The sequence below is a fragment of the Tenrec ecaudatus genome, chromosome 11, assembly GCF_050624435.1.
Source record: "Tenrec ecaudatus isolate mTenEca1 chromosome 11, mTenEca1.hap1, whole genome shotgun sequence".
Taxonomy (NCBI): Eukaryota; Metazoa; Chordata; class Mammalia; order Afrosoricida; family Tenrecidae; genus Tenrec; species Tenrec ecaudatus.
This window is the reverse complement of record NC_134540.1, coordinates 66,920,743-66,941,250: the sequence shown is the minus strand read 5'-3', so window position 1 is coordinate 66,941,250 and position 20,508 is coordinate 66,920,743. Positions and strand designations below refer to the sequence as shown.

The 20,508-nt window shown below is 56.1% G+C and overlaps 1 protein-coding gene across 1 annotated transcript in view; it reads left to right on the top strand.

Moving 5' to 3' along the window:
• PSD4 (pleckstrin and Sec7 domain containing 4) overlaps positions 1 to 19,704 on the top strand; it is a 42,329-nt gene extending 22,625 nt beyond the window's left edge. Inside the window, exons 2-17 of the mRNA XM_075563124.1 lie at positions 1,330 to 2,385; positions 3,382 to 3,507; positions 3,999 to 4,077; positions 4,551 to 4,920; positions 8,052 to 8,228; positions 8,663 to 8,743; positions 8,860 to 8,972; positions 9,205 to 9,263; positions 9,530 to 9,619; positions 12,759 to 12,802; positions 13,117 to 13,277; positions 14,628 to 14,698; positions 14,793 to 14,956; positions 15,841 to 15,985; positions 16,168 to 16,311; positions 18,023 to 19,704. Coding sequence (XP_075419239.1) covers positions 1,441 to 2,385; positions 3,382 to 3,507; positions 3,999 to 4,077; positions 4,551 to 4,920; positions 8,052 to 8,228; positions 8,663 to 8,743; positions 8,860 to 8,972; positions 9,205 to 9,263; positions 9,530 to 9,619; positions 12,759 to 12,802; positions 13,117 to 13,277; positions 14,628 to 14,698; positions 14,793 to 14,956; positions 15,841 to 15,985; positions 16,168 to 16,311; positions 18,023 to 18,280 — 3,027 coding nt within the window. The 5' untranslated portion in view covers positions 1,330 to 1,440 and the 3' untranslated portion in view covers positions 18,281 to 19,704. The remainder of the gene's footprint in view (positions 1 to 1,329; positions 2,386 to 3,381; positions 3,508 to 3,998; positions 4,078 to 4,550; positions 4,921 to 8,051; positions 8,229 to 8,662; positions 8,744 to 8,859; positions 8,973 to 9,204; positions 9,264 to 9,529; positions 9,620 to 12,758; positions 12,803 to 13,116; positions 13,278 to 14,627; positions 14,699 to 14,792; positions 14,957 to 15,840; positions 15,986 to 16,167; positions 16,312 to 18,022) is intronic.
• The last annotated feature ends 804 nt before the right edge of the window (positions 19,705 to 20,508 follow it).

Genomic DNA, 20,508 nt, shown 5'->3' with positions numbered 1-20,508 from the left:
ATTTCTGCTGACCCATCTTTGGGGCTGGGCTCCTAGAGGCAAGGTAACTTCTCAGGTGAACTCCCTCATGCAGTGCTGGCAGGTGAGGGGTGAGCTCAGGCCCATGTGCCCATTCACTCAGCCACATGCATGCTCTTTACTGCGGAACCAGCTGCTGCTGCTCTGCCATGCCTCCAATGTCCGAGCTGTCTTCTCGGATCCAGGAGGCTCATGGTGCTGTGATCGTGGGGTCCAGGGATGCACTCCACTCCAGGTTCTTGCTAGGAGTGAGATCTCCCTTATTGACGCGGCTCACTTTATCCCCGGCAAGATGGCAGTCACTCACAGTTGAATCGCGCAATACAACCACCTTCTTACCCAGACCCATCAAGAAAATGAGGGGCAAAAAAACCTATGGCAGAAGAGCTATATTAAGTAATTCTCTACGTTGCAGCCTTGGAAGCCATTGTCCAATGAATGCTGAATGCTTAGTGGCAATAACCTATCAGCTTCTTTATCTGCTTTAGATGGGGTCCCACTCAGAGTGAGGCAGCTCTAAGCCAATATGATGCAGTGATGCTGCTCCTGGCAGACATGGTACCCTGCCACCAGTCCCCCTCCTCATCTCCAGGGGACAGAGCTCTCTTCCCTCTGGGGCAGATGGTCTGCTCACTGGGGAGGAAGTAGGGGCTGACGTGCCACGGCAGGAGGCCTCCTCCTGCCGGGTTACTCTGCTGGAGCCCCCGCTTCTAGCCTGGTCAAACTGCTCAACTGTTACTTGCCTTTAAGAAAAAGAGGCGAGCTAGCTGGCTCTGTGAACGGGGCTTGTCCCAGGACCTCAGCACTGGGAAGTGGTGGGCAGGAGGCACGTAGCCCTTCTTTTCTGGGTGCCTGCTTCTCCTGTGTGTCTGTCCCATTCGTTTCTGCCCCTTGTCTGTCTTTTGCAACCCCCCACGTGTTTTAGTCCGTAGGTCATTTTTGGCCTGCCACTACGGTCACATAGATAGCAGTGAGGCATTTTCGCCAACACTCCCCCCCCCCCAACTAACCTTCAGAATCCTTGAATCGACCTCGTCCAGCAAGCGATCTGATTGGGCTAGTCTACTACCAACAGCCACTCCACCCAACAGATGACTCTCTTTGGGGAAGGTGCTGTCATGGTAAGTCATTGAGATGACAGCACCGGTGACCTTGTGGCACAGGACCGAAGGGGGAAGAATGTCTGAGCAAAGTTCATGGGTGCGGAAGACGCTCCACAGCGTGTGTAATGCACTAGACGTGTGATCCGCCGGCGGGGCAGGCTCCCTGTCTTGACAGCGCCCTGACCTGACTTGCTTTGTGCGTTTCCAGGCTAGCTATGGACTTCTAGTGACGGCCCCGGCCAGCGCACCTGGTCTCCTGCGCAATGGGATTGTGAAGGTGGATGCTTCTAGGGGCTCCTGCCCAGCTTTGGATTTGTGGATGATGGGTGACGACGCACTCTCTGACCACCCTGAACCCACGGACTTTCTCAACATCTTTTTGGGGGACAGCCTGCAGCCCAGCCCAGAAGTACCCCTGAGGGAATGGAGCCACCAACCTGAATCTACTGGACCTAGCAGGGAACAGGCTTGGGCCTTTGGCCCTCCAGATCCCAGCAGGCAAGATGCCCTGGGGGGTCAGGTCAAAGAGCCCACCCACCTGGAGAGCTGCTCTTCCCAAGGGGAGCTCAGCAAGAGCACAACACCCCCTGGGTCGCCTGGAGGCAACCCCCAGCGTAGCCAAAGCACATCGGCCCAGGTCATGTTCTGGGCTGGCATCCTTCAGGCCCAGATGTGCGTGCTGGACCTTGAGGAGGAGCTAGAGAAGACAGAAGGAGGACTCAGGGCCGAGCTGAGATGCTGCATCCCCAAAGCCCCAGGGGACCTCCCCACCTTCCCCTCCAGCTCAGCCAGTCCTGGAGACTTGGGCCTCCACCCGAGACCCCCACCCATGGAGGAAGACACGGGGGACGACAGCAGTGGGCCCGAGGAGCAGAGCCAGGGGTGGCCAAGGGAGGGGATAGCAGGGTTGTGCCCTGAGTGGGGTCCCGAGGAGGAAAGCCTGTTCTTCGACAACCCTCTCTTTCTGGAGAGCCCTTGCTCCGAGACTTCTGGAGAGCTTTTTCCCTGGGGGTTCCCAAACCCCCTTACGGAAGGGAAGTCCGGACCTGAGAGCTTGCAGATGCAGGAAGCCCCTTTCCCAGGAGGTGGAGTCTCCTGGGAGATGGAACGGGAGCTGGATTTGGAGGATGGCGCCGCTGGGTCCAGTGGGCACAGCACCCCTCCGTTCCCTATGCCCATCTACAGAGTTCACTCCCTCTCCTGGCCCACAGAGGGCGCCACCGAGGGAGCACCCAGGATACTCCCTGGACAGGCAGAGAATGAGGTAAGCAGAGACAGGGGGCCTGGGAACCTGCTTGGGCTGTGCAGAGAAATGCCTGGCAGTGGCGGGGCGGGGTGCCTTCTGAGGTCTCAGGCCCACATGCCCTTTCCAGATGCTGGGGGTCTTTGGGAGCAGAAAATAAGGACTGGCTTAGCCTTCAGAATTCTGGGAAATATGATCGATGACCTGATGTAACCTGCATAGCGTGGAAATTAAGTCCACAAATGTCCTCAGCCAGCCAGCTCCAAAGGGCCGTGTCGGGTATTTGGAGAACAAACAGCTCCTCCAATTGCAGCCTGTTCCAGTCCCTTCTGAGACCCTGCCCCGCCCACCCCCAGGCATTCCCTAACCATGCCAGGGCAGGGCAGGGGTCAGCTGTCGTGGGTGACCTCATTCCCTAGTGGGGAGATGTTTCTTGAGAGATGTTTTTGGTTGTCACTTTGGGCTCACCGTCTGTCCTTCTCCCCCACCCCAAGGCCCTCATTAGGGGAGCTCCCCCCCACACATGACCACGCCAGGGAACCTTTCTAGCTAGGGATGGGGGCACCAGGGTCACAGTTTTCCCAGAGAGGCCTCTGCTTAAAGAGATAAGGCTGCAGCTAGAAGATGGCAGAGGGCACGCTGTAACTTCCCAACCTCCCTAATCCCATAGAACAACTGGGGACTGTTAGCTGAAGCAGCTCTCATACCAGAGCACTGAGATCAGGGGGGCTCCCTGAGGACTGATAAAAGGCCCCCAGCATCGGGCAGTCACTGCTGTGTCTTATGGAAATATATTCTCTCAGGACCTTCTTGGTCTCCAGGCCTTTCATGGTGGCCTTGGGAGCTGGGCTGGAGCTGGAGTTCGGGAGTGGCAGAGCCTAGCCCAGGTCCTGTGGGCTGCTGCCTCCCTGTAACCACCAGGCACACCTTGGGTGGGGCCCACTGGAGGAGAGTTGGGGTACAGAAGCCACGAGGCCTGGTGGCCAAATCTCTCTCTCCTTTTGCTTTCTCCCTAAGCATCCCTCTGGAGAGAGAGCTGGTCCTGCATCACCGACATCATCCTGGGATTACAGTGCATCAGCCTGGGAGTCAGGATGCTTAGGATCTGGCTTCAGCCCTGTCACTCACCCTGCACAGCCGTTGGCAAGTCCCTTCCTGCTCTCTGGGGGCCACCTCTCATCTCTAAAAAGCAGAGCAGGAGCCAGTGGTTCCCAGAGCCTAGGGCCAATATGTCCAAAGTGTAGTGTTTCTCCCAGGAGCCCTGGTAGGGTCTTTCTTACTCGTTGGGTTGCTAAGCACAAGGTCCACAAGGTCCGCAGTTCGAAACCACCAGCCGCTCTTCAGGAGAAAGATGGGCTTTCTATTCCCTTAAAGAGTGACAGTCTTGGAACCCCCCGGGGGCAGTTCTGGCCTGTCCTATAGGATCGCTGTGAGTCAGTGCTCAGTGGCAGGGCTTTTGGATTTGAGTGCTTTCCCAGGGAAGGAGGATGTAGGGGGAGGGGTGAATCAGTGGGGTGGGAGTATTCTGTATACTTGATAGTCAGTCTTTCATCCTGACCACCCACCCTTGTCTCCCCTCTTTCTCCTTTGAGGGTTGTCTGGGCTTAAGGAACCCTCTCTGCTTTCTTCCACAGGCCGGGCCCTGCCCTGAGGGCTGGCAGGCTGAAGAGGATTCTTCCTGGCCCCACGTGCCTCTCTGCTTCCCAGACAGAGGTGAGACCCAGTCTGCTGGGAGGAGAAGAGTCACCTGAGATAGGGAGGGACAAGGCTTTGGATTCTGCAGGGATGACAAAGATAACTCATGGGTCCTCCGCTGTCACAAAGAGGCCCCCTCATAGTGTTCTGGAGCCAGACAGACTTGGGGGGAGTCCTGCCTCTCACTCATAAAGCAGGTATAAGAATACTAATCTTATAGAGAACGTATCCACATAGATACCAAAGAACCAGCATCTTTGATGCCCGGCTCTCCACTGAGAGTCACCAAAAGCCATGCACCCCTGGTTTCCATGGGCTGGAGCCCGGTGTGTGGGAGAGGCCACTGGACAAGGGACAGACTGGCCGAGCTGCCCAGCTCCAGGGGAGGAGCCCCAGGGAGGAAGTCTGGCCTGGCTCAGACTCTGCCAGGTCCCCTGACTCATGGCCACTCTCCCTCCCCTGTGTGTGCCTCACCCCGTGTTCCTCCTCAGGGGATGGTGAGGACGAGGGTCTGCAGGTGTCTGCCGACCCTTGCTTCTGCGGGAGCCCGGCCTCTTCCCCTGAATATAGCCTCCCAGAGTCCGAGAGTGGAGGTCTTGGCCCCTGGCCCAGCCCAGTGGCCTCCCAGGAGGGGAGCCCGGAGCTTCCACACCAGCACCTAGATGGTGTTTTCCCCAAGTGGACGCTGGATGCTTCACACCTTCCATGCCTGGAGGCAGGGGGTGCAGAGCCACCTTCCCTGGAGAGAGGGGAGGCAAGGGAGCCCCTGTGCCCAGAGGAGGCAGTGAAGAATGAAGACACAGCCAGGGGTGAAGAGTCCAGCGCTGTCCAGCCAGACGCTCGCTCGGCTTCCACAGAAGGGTAAGTACCAGGCGCCCTGGCCCTTGGGCTCCTAGTGATGGGTGCGTGGCAGGTTCCCCCGATGTGGGTGGAGAATGGGAAGAGCATTCTGGGAGTTACCTAAGCGCCAGTCAGCAGGAGTCCCTGGTCAGCCTCGCTCTCCACACCTTGGAAAGGTCGATGCTACCCAGAGGTGTCTCGGAAGCAATGCTGACAGTCGCTTTCTGAACGCTCAAAGCCTCGGCAATCATGAGAACCGCAAAGGATTGCACGAGCCACCATCAGCTCCGTGTCGTTGGCTCGGTCAGCATCGGTGGACAGGGCGTCCACAGAGTTCCGAAAGAGAGCGGAGGCTTCAACAGGACAAGCAATGACAGAGCAGATGCCGGTTGGGAGCGCTCTGGGCTGGGGTCCTGTGAGAAGGGCACACGGCAGAAAGGGGACCAGGAGAGGAGGAGGTGGGGGGGGGCTCCGGGAAGTAGACCAGGGCCTGTGCCTGGGGAATTGGTGTTCGGCAGGTATCAGAAGTGGAGGTGGCAGGCAGAGTTTATGAGGCGAGAGAAAGGATTGGGAGGGGGATTTATGGACTGCTTTGAAGTTGAGCAGGTCTCTGGGGAAATTCTCCGAAGGGCCTAGGGTCAGGGTGCCATCTCTGATCCGAGGGTAGCACGGAGGGAGTTTTGTTGGCCAGAGACAGGAATATGCCAACTTAGAAGCCAACCTTGAATTCTTTCTGGGATTCCTATCCTGGGAAAGGCAGGAGTCCTGCTGGTCTAGGGGTTACTAAATGTTGGGCTGTGATCCCAAAGGTCTGCAGTTCAAAACCACCAGCCCTCCTAGGGAAAACAATGGGGCTTTCTAATTCTGTAGCCATTTATAGTCTTGGAAACTCATGGGGGCAGTTCCACCCTGTCCTGTAGGGTCACTGGGAGTCAGCATAGACTCGATGACAGTGAGTTTGTTTTGGAGGGAGGGGGTTATTCCAGGAAATGGGGTTTTCTTCTCTGGTTGGTCAAATAGGGGTATTAAGAAGACCAGGAAGAACCAGGATGATTCAAGTCATGGGACCTAATGATGCAGTACCTGGAGGGTTAACCTCTCCCATCCCGTCACCCCTGGGTGATGGCGAGCCAACTTGTCAGATCCAGAAACCAAGGAGCCACCTCCCTCATCATGTGGAAGCCATGCCATCCCTGGAGCTGTGCAGACAGAGGACGGGCCATGGTGGGGAGCCTCTGAGAATTTGAAAAGACAGTATTCATTATACCAAACATGAAAATCAATCCAACTTAAAACACCCACTCCAACGCCATCAAGTCGATCCCAACTCTTAGAGACCCTATAGGAGAGAGTAGAACTGTCCTTGTGGTTTCCCGAGTAATCTGTATCAATCTTTATGGGAGTCGAAAGCCTTCTGTTTCTCACACAGAGTGGCAGGTGGGCGCGAACTGCTGACCTTGTGGTTCCCAGCCCAAAGTAAAAGCACCTAAAGTCAGAACCGTACTTTCATGATCACGGAAAGTGGCTTCATTGGGGTTTTGCTGTTGTTTGTGCTGTTGTGTTGGGGCTGGCGCATAGGGAACCAATGGGGCAGGAGCTTAGCATTACCTGAGAGATAATAGTCATGGCATCTGATTGGCTGGTCTTTCTGTCATGGAGCTTCCAGGTGGGTTTGAACCGCTGACCTTGCAGCCACTGACTACTTAACTATGGTCAGTTGGGCCCCATGTTGCAGCACCACGTTCGTGGACTTGGTGACATTCTACGCTTTGTTTGCAAGCTTTGCATTTCCACCTTCCGTTCGCCTGGCGTTGGGAGCCATGAGATGTGATCAGTGATGACCAGGTTGAAAGGACCGTTGAGTGATATATGATTTTATAAGCAGTCTGGCTATTCGAATAAATCCTCTAACTGCGGTCACTTGGGGAATGGATATTCAAATAAATAGGACATACTGGACCTCAGAGTCAGATTACCCAATAAACAAGGTCAGCACAAGGAAGCCTTGCTTACCGTGCTCACGGGGCGCTCCTTCCCTGCCCAACCCAAACTCACTGCCAGGACGTCCGCTCTGACTCGTAGGGACCCTGTCGGTCAGGGATTGTAAATCAGAAAAGAGGCTTTGATTCTGTAGGAATGTGGTGTGTGTGTGGGAGAGAGAGAGAGAGAGAGAGAGAGAGAGAGAGAGAGAGAGAGAGAGAGAGAGAGAGAGAGAGAGAGAGAGAGAGAGAGAGAGATCTCAGCCATACCTTGAAGCAGAATCTTTGATGTTTTTCTGGTTTTTTATTTTAAACATAAACTTGCTAAGGACTAGTCAGTAAGCACACGTACACCTGTGCTTACCTTGCTTATTGGCCGGTCCAAAGCTGCCAGACCTGGTGGCAGGGAAAACTCAAACGAGAGTCCGGTGGAGGCTGGACCCCATGATTACTGGGAGTTCCAGCGTCTTCTGTATCTGCGGGCGGTGCCTTGAGCCTGTTTGCAGTCATAACTGGTCACCATCCAATCCCCTGTGGGAAGGGGGTATTGGACTGCAGAGCTAAGGCCTGTGAGGGTGGAAAGCCCTCTCTGGGCTCTCCAGTGGTCCCCATTCCCCAAGCCACTCTAGCTTGCTGCTCTCAGCCTGTCCTTACACCTGTCTTAGCTCCAGGTCTGGGGGTACAGACTGGAGTCAGAGGGGGGCGATGGCACAAGGAGTCGTCCTGAGGGTGGCAGGGCAGGTGAGGGAGAAGGGTCTGCTGAGGTTTGGGGAGATGATCCCACCCCATTTGGGGCCACAATAAACACCAGTTGGGTCTCCAAAGAGCTGACTGCATCTTCTTCCTGGGGGAGATAAGTTGAGAGGACCCCTGTGGTTTACCTGAGAAAGGGCTGGGTACCAAGCTCCGCTCTGGCTTCTCCTGGCTCCCAGGCCAGGCTGGGTCAGGCTGCCTGTGTGTCTGCTTTTTCTCTGCATAAGGCCCTGGGTTCAGGTCCTCTTCTACCTGCCTAGGCCTGGAGCTCCAGCTCTGATCCTGAGCTAGGGATGCGCTCTCCGGGATGCCCCTGCCGTGACAGGCCTACAAGGAGACTTGACCCAGAACCCCGTGACGTCTGTCCTGAGTGGTTCGGGGGACCTGGAGGAGTCTGAGGACACCCATGGACTTTTCCAGGTTTTCTGAGAGCCCCACACCCCCAGCCCAGACTCTCGAGGAAGGCCAGAGGCCGCAGACTGGAGACAAGCTAGCTAATGGTGTCAGGACGGACAAGGTGGCCTGGAACTTGGCCTCACGCCTCTATCATCTGGAGGGATTCCGGAAGTCGGAAGTGGCTGCCTACTTGCAGAAGAAGTAAGAGCCCCTGGACCCGAGTGAGGCTGGATCGGGTAGGGCTGCAGTAAGCGCCCACCCCCCACCCCGCCATCGTGCCCCTTCCCAGCTTCTTGACAGCCCCATCACTGACCCCTCACCCCATTAGCCTCAGCCAATCTCTTCCCACCCTATCCCTTTCCTCCCTCCCCTGCCCCTCCTCCGACACACTTTGGTCGCCTCTTCTCCATATCCGTGGTCCTTGCTAAGGGCTCTTGGACCTGCCCACCTTGTCCGCCTCATAGTCCCCATGTCCTGCTCACTTGTATTAGCTGGACGCCCCAGCTGCAGACCTGGCCCTGACTGGCCCGCCCCTGGCCCTCCTGGAACCCCTGCCCCGTCTAGTCTGACCGTCAGGCCTGCGCCCTGTGAAGCCCAACTCCTGTCTCCAGGCCTCACCCCTTTCTCCTCCGCAGCAACGACTTCAGCAGAGCTGTGGCCGAGGAGTACTTGTCCTTCTTCCAGTTTGGAGGCCAGAGCCTGGATCGCGCCCTCCGGTGACAACCCTGGGCCCCCTCCAGGAGGAGATGGGGGCTGTAGGGCAGTGGTACCAGGCCTGAGGCTGCAGGGAGCTTGCAGCCTGGGCTCTGTTGACTTTGGCCCTCCTTCTCAGGGGCTTCCTGCAGGCCCTGGTGCTCAGCGGAGAGACTCAGGAGCGGGAGCGAATCCTCTACCAGTTCTCCAAGCGTTTCCACCACTGCAATCCTGCGGTCTTCTCCTCAGTGGGTAGGAAGGGGCACCTCTGGGGGCCGGGCAAGGGGCTCCGAGGCTCCTGGGAGGAGGATGGCACCCAAGTGGTCCCACAAGTGGGGTCTGCTCAGGAGATCAGTGGTAGTGTGTGTAGGGGGGCTGGTAGAGGGAGGCATAAAGGTTCTATGAGTCACCCAGCCTGGGGACAGAGGGGACAGGGGTCTGCAGTTCAAATATGCCTCTGTCCCCTGGCCTCCCTCTGGGGCAGATTCTGTGCACACCTTGACCTGCGCCATCATGCTCCTTAACACGGACCTGCACGGACAGGTAAGAGGGTAGGGGGTCCGCTCTGGGGCCCGGGACTCTTCAAGGGCAGCTGTAGGGGGCAGTTGAAGATCTGTGGGTTGGGGAGAGGGGGATAGAAGACCAGAGGTCTGGGAGGAGGTCAGGGAAGGACCCTGGGGTTGGGGGCACAGCAAACAGGTGAAGGCTGCTGAGACATCAGGGGGTTACCTGGTTGAGATGGGGTGTGTGTGTGTGTGTGTGTGTGTGTGTGTGTGTGTGACTGTGGCCTCTTCTCTCTGTGACCACAGAACCTTGGGAAAAGCATGAGCTGCCAAGCATTCATCACCAACCTGAACGGCCTGCAGGACGGAGGCAACTTTCCCAAAGAACTGCTCAAGGTAGGGTGGGCTCCCAGGGGGGTGATCCGGCATCTTCACTCCTTGTCCCTAGTGGATGCTGCGCTCTGCCGGACCCGGCCAAGTCGCTCATGAGAGGATGCTGCTGTGGAGTTGCCCGTGCATAGTGACCCTCACGAAGGATTGAAACGCTGCCCAGCCCCGTGCCATTCTCTGATTGGCTGAGAAGAGTGCAGCTGTGAGCCTTACAGCTTCCACTGGCCGGCTCTTCCTTTCTTCCTAGTCCACATAAGTCTTGACGCCCCACTGAGACCCGTGCATACCCGTGGATATCCTGACAAGATGCAGGCCTCCACTGATAATGGGGGCTGGCTTTGCATGAGGGACACCGACCTTGTTAAAGGATCCCTCTCTGGCAGCACCAGCCACTGTGCAAGTGATTAAACCAAGCCGAACCTACTCCCATCCAATTCATTCTGACTCAGAGAGTCCATAGGACAGACTAGAACCCCTTTGGGTTCTGAGGCTGCAAGTCTTTGCAGGATTAGAAAGCCTCATTGTTCTCTCTCGGAGCAGCTGCGGGTTTCAAACTGCCGACCTTCGGGTTTGCAGTCCAATACATAACCCACTATGCCACTAGGGCTCCTGGTGTGGAGTTGGTTAGTACTGTATATCCATGGAAGGAGCCCTGCTGGTGTCGTGGGTATGCATTGGGCCGCTATCCACATGGTTGGCAGTTTGAAACCACCAGCGGCTCTTCCGGACCAAGGCTGGGCTTCTACTCTGTAAACAGTGACGGTCTCAGACACCCACAGGCAGCCGTGATGAGTCAGCGCTGACCCCATGGCAGTGAGTTTGGTTTGTTTGTTTGGGTTTTGGTGTATTCATGGAGCTACTGAGTCAGAAGCGCTGAGGCCCTGAATCCACCTAGCCTTGCTGAAAAGATGCAGCTGTTTCTGCCCGTCAAGAGTTGCAGTCCCAGAAACGTGAGAGAGCAGTTCCACTCTGTCCTAATGAGGGGACTCGATGGCGCAGGGTCTGGCTCCCTGTGGCCAGGCTTGTTAAGACTGAGAAACGCTAGTTTGCTGGCCTTCTGCACGAGCAAGGGACGAAGCCTTTGGAGTCAGTACAAGCCTCGTGTTCCCGGGTTTGAATTCTTGTCTTGGCCACAACCCCCGCGCTCCATGGGGCCTCCGACTTCTCACAGTGTTGCTAGTGAGAGTCGTTGGCGGAATGCTTAGCACTGTGTCTGGAAAACAGCATCCTCATCAAGTGCCAGGAGCTCATTTTTTAAAGCAAACCAGGTGCCCTGGCTCAGGGCGCCTCCATGTGTGTCAGAGCGGAACTGCACTCCCCAGGGTTTCCAAGGCGGGTTTCTCTAAAGTCAGCTGTTTGAGTTAGGATGAGCTCAAAGCTTTGGGTTAGCAGCCGGGGTATGCAGCCCGTGTGCACCCTCGGGGACCCTTCTCTGAACACCTCCTTTGTGCCAGGCACCGTGCTGGGTCCCATGAAGGCCATCACAACCAGGGCTTGGAACCCGTTCCCTCTGGATGTTTGCATGCCCCCCACAGACCTAGATGGAGATTCTGGTTCAGTTTACCTGGGCTACAAATGCCCAGCAGGGCCAAACTGCCCCACAGCCCTGGCCAAAGCAAGCAGCATACCTCTGGATTGTGGCAAAGATTGAACAACCTGTCTTGATTCAATCGAACTATTGAATTGTATACTATGTGGGAGAAGTGATAAAACTGTTAAAAACAATAAGCGTTTCAGAATCCCACAAGGCCAGTTCTTCCCTGTCTATTGTGTTGCTCGGAATCAGAATCGACCTGACAGCAGTGAGGGTTTTTGTTTGGTTGGTTTTTTACTTAGCATGAGGTTCCATTCAATGACGCCATTGTAAGTTGTCTCTGAAGAAGAACATCTCTCTCTCTCTCTCTTGTTATCTCATTTTCACTAACATTATCTTTTATCAATACCTTTATAAATATAATGTTTATTTTTCATACATTAGAAATGCTACATATATACATATATATAAAGCTATGTCTACATACATTAAAAATACAAATCATAAACAATGTTCCTTTGATGATGAAGAAACGTTACGGAACATTGGCATTTTGTCGGCTGAGGCACTAACTCCACTTGTGGAAGGTTCTGGATCACATGGGTTATCCTAAGACTTGGCATCACAGTCCTGTTCAGAAAACACATGAGAGTCGTCCCCGAGACCTCTCCCCCTTATATACGCTGCGGTAGCATCTTGTTGCTTCCCCAGTCTGCCTTACCAGTTTAAGAAAAGTGATCAGTGTATGGGCCCATGGCTCAAGCAACTGCAGCTTAAAAACTATATCTGAATGGCAGTGTTTTTACACAATAAATCATGAACTTTGAACATCTGCGAAGGAATATCTAAGCATGATAACATCAGCGTATTATGCATGTTGTAGGTAACACGTGTATTGGGAGGAAAAGAAGAAGGCAGTCCTGACAGTGCAGTGGGTTAGACATGGTGCTGGTCACCCGAGTCCGGCCGTTCACAGACCCTTGTCGCTCCTCGGGAGAAAGCCAGGACATTCTACTCCTGTGAAGAGTTAAAGTCTCGGAAACACAGGGGCGGTTCGACCCTGTCCTGCAGGGTTCCTATGAGTTAGAATCAACTCAATGGCAGGGAGGGAGAGCTTGATTCGGGGTTGGGACTGTGTGCCTGGGAACTTGGAGACATTGTAGGGCAGGGACTCTCTGTAGCTCAGGTCTTGTGCTCAGCACCCAGCCCAGTGCCTGGCACATTGCACCAAAACACCCTCATCCGCCGTCATCACGTGATTTCCCTGGCAAACAACTGCACAGAACTGTTCTTTAGGGTCTCCGAGACTAAATCATGGTGGAAGTAGAGGGCCAGATAGTGTCAGCTTTCTCCCACAGAGTGGCTAGTGGGTTTGAACTGCTGACCTTGTGTTGTCAGCAGCCTAATGTCTATCCCACAACCCCACCAGAGCTCCTTGACACGCGGCAGTACTCCATAAATAATCTGTTGTATAGGTGGCTGGAAGAGCTGCTTCCCTGGCTCAAGGCAGGTGGATAGCTATGTTGCAGTCTGGGTCTGGAGAAGGTGGCCGCAGACAGAAGGGCCCACAGGCCCTGAGGCTCACTGACCACCTGTGTACTTCTGTTCCAGGCCTTCTACTGGTCTATCCGAAGTGAGAAGCTCGAGTGGGCCGTGTAAGTCAGAGCCCTGCCCTTTCCTTCTGGGCCTGCCATCCCTCTGCCTGCCCACTGGGGAGCTGGAGAAGTTTAGAGCCCTGGGCCAGACGTTCCATTGGGGGTGGTCTGGGCTTGGATCTAGTTGCTGGTCGGATTGAAGGAGCCCAACTAGGCAGGAGATGGGTCAGGGAACGGATGGGTTAACTTGGAGATGTGACCTCTTTTGCGGGGAGTGTCCTGAGCTATGTGTCCCCAGCAAACGAAGGGTGCTGAGTCCCTGGGGGTCATTGATCATTGCCCAGTCATCCTCCCAACCTGATTCTCATGTCCAGGGACGAAGAAGATGCAGCCAGACCTGAGAAGGCCAAGCTCTCTTCCCTAGCTGGCAAGATGAGCAGCCCCTTCCTCCAGCTCGCCCAGGACCCCACGGTGCCCACCTACAAGCAGGGCATCCTGGCTCGGAAGATGCATCATGACGCGGACGGCAAGAAGAGTGAGTGTCTGCTGCCCTGCGGCAGGGCAGGAATGTGCACAGCAAGACTCTGCTCAGGGGCACGTGTGACTGCGTGGGTATGTGTGGCTGTGGGGGGGGGCATATATGTGGGGCACGTGTGGCGGTAGGGGACATATTTGGCTGCGTGGGGCGCTTGTGGCTGCGTGGGGCTGCGTGGTGCGCGTGTGGCTGCGTGGGGCGCGTGGGGCTGCGTGGGGCAGAGGGAGAGGCGGCACATGTGCAGGGCAGGCAGTGCGAGGCCCCGTCTCAGCGTGCACAGCATGTACTGCACGGCAGCGCTGCTCCGGGCGCAGGGAGGAGGGCGGGAGAGCAGAGATAAAACAGCCCAGTTCCCCCTATCCTCAGAGAGCCCAAGGACAGAGCAGACGTTAGAGACATACATCAGTGCCTGCAATGAAAGGGAGAGAGCGGTGAGCTGTGTAGGAGAGACAGATCAAGCACAGGGCTCTGGAGGCAGGCGAGATTTGGGTTTTAGTTTGGAGGGTGAGGTGTGGGAGCAGGGGTAGGAAGCCTTCTGGGAAATGCTGGTGTCCGAGTTGAACACTGGAGGGCGCATGGAATGGACATTTGAAGTTGGACAGGGGGCATGCCCCTAAGAGCACAGAATTTTCTCAGAACACGGGTGTCAGAGAGGCTGGTGGGGAGATGCATTTGAGACCAAAATGCCAGGTTTTGAATTTGGGTCACATTCCACAAGGAGCGGAAGGCTTTTGAGCAGGGCGGCAACCTAACCAGAGTGATGCTCTAGGCAAGCAGTCATGGGGAAAATAGATCGAATGGGGCTTAGCAGTCATTGGCAAGGAACTACAGGAGGTGAGCCAAGCCCAGGTGATGTGGTTCCAGGGCCTCCAGGCTTTTGTCAACAGAGCTGAGAGTTCAGGAGCAGGACTGAGTCTCCTCAGACAAGACCGGGGTGCAAAGGAACGAGGAAACCAGCAATTGGTGCCCAGAGTGGGGTCTTCCCGACAAGGAAGCCCGCCTGGATGGATACATGAAGAAGGAGCCTGTGAAATGTCTGGGTGGAACTGGGCTCATGGGTGGTGTGTTTGCCTGTGGGCTTGTGGGGGGCAGGGTGGTCTGTAGGAACATCTTCATTTGTACCTGAAGGTTCTCTGCTTTTGTTCCCAAGAGCCATTGCTTGTGTGTGGGGAGAGTGTGCCCATATGTGATTGGGCGAGCTGGTCGTCTTTGTATGTGTGTACACGTGGGTAGGAAGGATCAGGGGGTGGAGGGCGAGAATAGGGAGCAGTACTGGGGAGTAGAGGCTTAGGGACTGTGTTTACCAAACTATGTTTACCAAACGGACCATGTGTTCTGCTCCCGGAGCAGCACCTTGGGGCAAGCGCGGCTGGAAGATGTTCCACACTTTACTGCGAGGAATGGTGCTCTACTTCCTGAAGGTAGGAAGTGGTGGACACCCCTGATCGGACAGAGTGGGGAACAGGAAGGATGGGGAACTGATCACCTCTTCTGAGCTCCTGTGTCCTATGCCAGGGAGAAGACCACTGCCTGGATGGGGAGAGTTTGGTGGGACAGATGGTGGATGAGCCCGTGGGGGTGCACCATTCACTGGCCACCCCTGCCTCCCATTACACCAAGAAGCCACACGTCTTCCAGCTGCGTACCGCCGACTGGCGCCTCTACCTCTTCCAGGCACCGTAAGTCCCCGGCGTGGGAAACCAGCAGTGAGGGCTCCGGCCCTCCCTGCCCACCTGCCTACCTCTCCTCTGACTTGCTCCACACACGTCTGACACCTGCTTGTACTAGGACCACGTTTGTTCTCACCAAACCTCACTGCCATCGAGTGGATGCCCACTCATGGCAGCTCTCTAGATACAGGGTAGAACTGCCCCTGTGGGTTTCCGGGTCTGTAGGTCTTTATGGTTTCAAACTGCTGACCTTGCAGCTAGCCGCCCAATGTGTGACCACTGTGCCTCCAGGACTCAACTCATGTTGCTCGGAGACATCAAGTTGGTTCCAACTCCCAGGGGCCCTGTGTCCAAACAACAAAAACTCTCCTCCACCCTCACCAGTGTCGCTGTGCTCCAGCCCACCGCTGCAGCCACAGGGTCCATCTATGTCTTTGAGAGTCTTCCTCTTTGGCACTGCCCGTTCCTGTACCAGGCATGATGCCTTTCTTCCAGGGCTGGTCCTTCCTGATGGCACGTCCAGCAGAGGTGCGATGACGGGTTCCTTCTTTGCTTCTCAGGAGCCTTCGGGCTGTACTTTTTCCAAGACTGATGTCCTCATTCTTCTGGCCGTCAATGGCATATTCATTTCTCCCTTCTCCATACCACCAAGCTTCATAAGTCGAGGAAGTCACTGACAACCGATCCTTTGGCGCTTCATAGAAAATCTGTTGCCTTCCCGTGGGTCTGTCACATGGTGCCTGGGGGAGAGCGTCTACATTTGTGGTGTTGTGAGCTGACTGGGTCCCCAGGGCCTGGATGGCTGTGCGGACCACAGGAGCTTGGGGTGGTGGTGGCAGGTAACAGGACCAGCCATGTGGCCCAGGGGCTGCTAAGACCACCTCTGTCTTCAGCACCGCCAAGGAGATGAGTTCCTGGATCGCGCGCATCAACCTGGCGGCCGCCACGCACTCGGCGCCACCCTTCCCGGCTGCAGTGGGCTCCCAGCGCCGATTCGTGCGGCCCATCCTCCCCATGGGCCCGGCCCAGAGCTCCCTGGTATGATCTCTAGGGATGGGCCTTAGGGGCGGGGGCGTTGCACGCTTGGTTCCAGGGATGGTGGAGAGAGAATCAAGGGGAGGGGGCTGCCGGGCTGGCCTGACATCGGTGGGGCGAAGGGGGCTGCCATGGACATGCTGGACCTGGGGACCGCTGACCCCGCTGCTGCCTCTGGCTGTCAGGAGGAGCAGCATCGGTCCCATGAGAGCTGCCTGGACGCTGCCTCGGACGACCTGCTGGATCTGCAGAGAAACTTACCCGAGCGGCGGGGCCGCAGCCGCGAGCTGGAGGATTACCGTTTGCGGAAGGAGTACCTGGAGTACGAGGTGAGCGCCAACTCTCCCAGCCCCCAGCTCCTACCTGGCGGCGCAGCCCCTCCCGGCCCTCTCGTGGCCGCGCCGGTCATTGCAGCCTTCACGTCCCTCCTGGGGATGCTCAGATCTGGGTTGGAAATGCTTGCAGAACAAAAGCCTCAGGACCTGCGGGGGCTGTCTGTATGCCTGCCTGCCTACATACATGCAGACCCTGCCGCCAGTGCGTGCATGCACGTGTGCCCAACCACCCCTAGCTTGTCCCGGGGGTACAGAGCTGCTGTTTGTCCGGAAAGGAACAAAGGGTACAAGGTGTGATTTATTTCCCCATTGTTTATTGGACTTGTCACTGGTCCTAAATAGAAAGACAATAATCAGATCTGATCGGAATTATTCTTCACCATGTGATCACTGTCCGAGTAATAGAACAATCACGTTCCAGACTGGTGGGACGGGCACATCCCACCCTGGTTTAGAGCGGGGTGGGCAGGCTGCTAACAGAAAAGTTGGTGAATTCGCAGGCCAGTGCTCTGCGGGTTAAGGATCCCAGCATGGCTTTCCTAGAGATTCCTGTCCAGTTTACCTACAGAACAGTTCTGTTCTGAACCCCAAATCCATGTGACACATTGCATGGGCTGTCCCATTAATGAGCTAACAACTCAGGGCTTGGTTCTTATTGTGCGAGGAAACTGAGGCACAGTGTAGTGTGATGGTCCCACCACGGGCCCAGGGAATGCTCGTCCTGTGATCTTGGTGTCTCTGGCCGGGGTCCTGTACGTTTTGCCCCTACCCCTTCCAAAAACAGGCCCAAGTACTCGCCTGTCTTCACTCACTGTGACTGGGCTGGCGCTGTGTGGAGTGGGGTGGAGCCAGCGGGGCAGTAGGGGTAGGTGAGGCACCTGCCGTGTGAAGACAGAGCGGATCAGAGGCCATGGGCGGCAGAGACCAGAGACAGACCGTCATCATCGCTCCTCGCCGCTGGCTGCCCGCCAGACCCTCTTGGCCCCCCTCCCTCTCTTCCTGGCTTGCCAGAAAGCACCTTACCTATGCCATTGTAGCCAAAAGGACCTGCTTCTGCCCTCGGAATTCCAACCTTTCCCTGCAGTGACCGGCGTGACCTTTGGCAAGCCTGGGATCCTCTCTCCAACCTAAGCTTCTTCATAAAGCAGGGACTATGGTTTGTGCCCAGCCACACTGGGCTGCGATGTGTACCCGGTGGCAGGGAAATACCTTGCACATGCGGGGTGGGGGGTGTCTCCAGACTGCTAGTTAGTTACTAAACTTCAGCCCAGATGCCTGAGGAGCATGAAACAGACGCGGGGTCTTTGAATCCCGTGCTGCAGATGCCAATTATTAAAATGCCATTTCGACTCCATTAGCATTCAGTACAGCTGAAAGCTATTTCTGTCTAGCGCCACACTGATCTTGGGTCTAGTGGGCTGTGGTTCTCTTGGTGTGTCCGAGATATATCCTGTTACAGAAATGTTCGTTACAGGACTGGTGATAAGAACGGGGCTGGACCGATGCGTAGTACGCTGATCCATGCAGAGCACTGCAGGGTTATAATCGGCTAGCACTGGGCTCTAAGGCTGGGTGCCCGAGCTCCAGGGAGGCACAGACACAGCGTTGGGCCCAGCCCTCTGCAGAGGGCTCTATGGCCATGCCATCCTCCATCACACTCGCCTAGAGACAGGCGCGTGCTAAGGGGGAGGCCTGTGTGTTGCAGAAAACCCGCTACGAGACCTACGTGCAGCTGCTGGTAGCCCGTCTGCACTGCCCCACTGAGGACCTGGAGCCGTGGGAGGAGCAGCTGGAGAAGGAGGACGGAGGCCCCCAGGAGCCCAAGCCCAGCCTGAAGAAGTCCCACTCGAGCCCCTCGCTGCACCAGGACGAGGCCCCCACCACGGCCAAGGTGAAGCGCAATATCTCAGAGCGCAGAACTTACCGGAAGATCATCCCCAAGCGGAACCGTAATCAGCTGTGAAGGGGGCAGCACAGAACACAGGCAGTGTCGCCTCTCAGACCCGGGCCACTGCTCTGGCGTCTGCAGGAGGGGGAACCTGAAGGAGACTTATTGCAATGAGTTCATGCCTTGGGGTGAGGTGCCTCCCCTTCCCAGCCAGGGAGGGGGCCATGGGACGGCCACCCTCATTCTCCTGGGGCCTTCCTTCCTAATGCTGTTGGGCCCACTCTCCTGCAGAGTCTCGCCGCACTCGGCCAGGCCCTAGGCTCTCGTGAGCAGGGATGAGACCTTGACCCTGCTTCCCAGAGGCCTTCGAGCTGCTGCCTCCTTACACCAGATCCAGAGCCGCCCACTTTCCGGGCCTGGGGAAGAGCTCAGTCCTTTTTTGGGAATCAGCATCAGTAGACCCCTGGGCTTCTGGGAGATAGACAGGAGCAGCAGAGGCCTCTGGGAAGTCAAAGGAGGGGAGCTGGAGCCCTGACCATGGTCTTGCTTTAGGAACAAGGAGCCCTGTTGGAGGAGGAGCCACAGGGGAAACTGTCCTGCAGCCACCAAGAGGGCATTCTCTGGGCAGGGGCAGGGCCTGTGACAAACTCCCAACTCCAGGAGGCTGACTCTGGGCCTTATGTCTTGGTCTCCTGCCTCTTTTTCTTTCCTCCTTCCGCCATCAAATGATTGAGGGCCTGAACTCACGCTCCCAGTTCTAAGGCACGGAGCAGAGCAGAGAGCTGGGAGTGAGGGCCGGAAGAGGTGGCGGGTTGGCAGAGCCCAGGGCCCTGAGAACAAGGGGCCTTTGTTCCCTGAGAGCAGGGAAGAAGGTTATCTAGGTTCATACTCCTAGGGGGGGATGGTCAAAGGCGGCAACAGTTGGGGGTAGGGTTAGGGTCCCCCCAGGCTGGAGCCACAGCTGAGGAGCTTTGTGAAGGTTGAAGTGGTGGGGGGAGGGGGGTTGGCATGTGTGGAAGCAGGTTGGTCTAGGCTACCAGGTGAGACTCAGGTCAGGCCCTGTGGTTCAGCTGGTTTGGGAAAACACCACCATGCCCACCCACCCACCCCTCCTCCCCTGCCCTTGTTACAGACTCCATTATCCTTAGAAGTGCCATTCCTGTGAGGTACTAAGCCTCCCTCTGCTCCCTGCCTACCCCCTTGGCCAGCCCACAGGAAGGTTAGCTGAGAAATCCCAGGGCACTGCCCCAGCTGGGCCTGTTCCCTGGGGGAGGTTCTGAGGCTCAAGGACCGGAGGCTCGGCCTGTGGGCAGGAGGCTGGGCTGGAGGAGTAGCCACCATTGTCTCTGGTCAGCCAAGTGTGTGACCAGAGCCGCCTGCTGGCTGCTGCCGTGCCTGTCCAGCCTTCCTGCTGGGACCTCCCCTCCCCTCCCCTCCGATGCCTGTTCCCCGGCCCTCAGCTGCACCTGTGCGGGTCTGACTGGGCCATACACCCAATGGGTGCGCAATAAATGTAAGTCAACTAAACGGTGTGTGCAGGTGTGTGAGGAGCTGAGGGCGGGATCGCCGGGTCCACCTGGAGTGTGGGAGGCTGCTTCCCCTCTTTCCTGCGTGCCTGTGGGTGCCTGCGTGTGCACAGGTGTGTCTGTGTGGGTGTGAATTCTACACACTGTGTGTTGCAGTTCTCCCAGTCTCAGACTGTCAAAGCTGGAGGGGGTGTTGGCTTTGGCATCCTGGAGGGGATGAATGAAGGCGATGATCCTTCATTCATTCATTCACTTGTTCATCCATTCATTTCACCCATCTACACTGAGCACTTCGGATGGGCCAGTACTGAGGGCAGCACTGTAGTCCTGCCCACGGGCTCCCAGCCATCAGCCTAGACGTGCACTTCACCATGCTGGGAAGCAGGCTGAGAGGACATGTCACCTCACACCCAGGAGTTTTATTCAGTAGGTCTTCACTGGTGATGGATAGACATAAATGTATGGAATATAATAAACTGAAACTCACTGCCATCAGTCAGTGCTGACTCTTAGCGATCCCCTGTGGATTTCTAAGTTGCAGTTACTCCTATAACTGTTTCCAGGAGTAGAAAGCCCAGTCTTCCTCCCCCTGAAGTGCTGGTGGTTTCAAACTGCCGACCATGTAGGTCACAACCCAATGAGTAACCACCTCCAGGGCTATAATACAATATAATATAGACTATACTATACTATAATAATATAAAATATATAATATGTCTGGTATATTATGTACAATGTCATATAAAATATATAACGTGCATTATACATAATATTAAG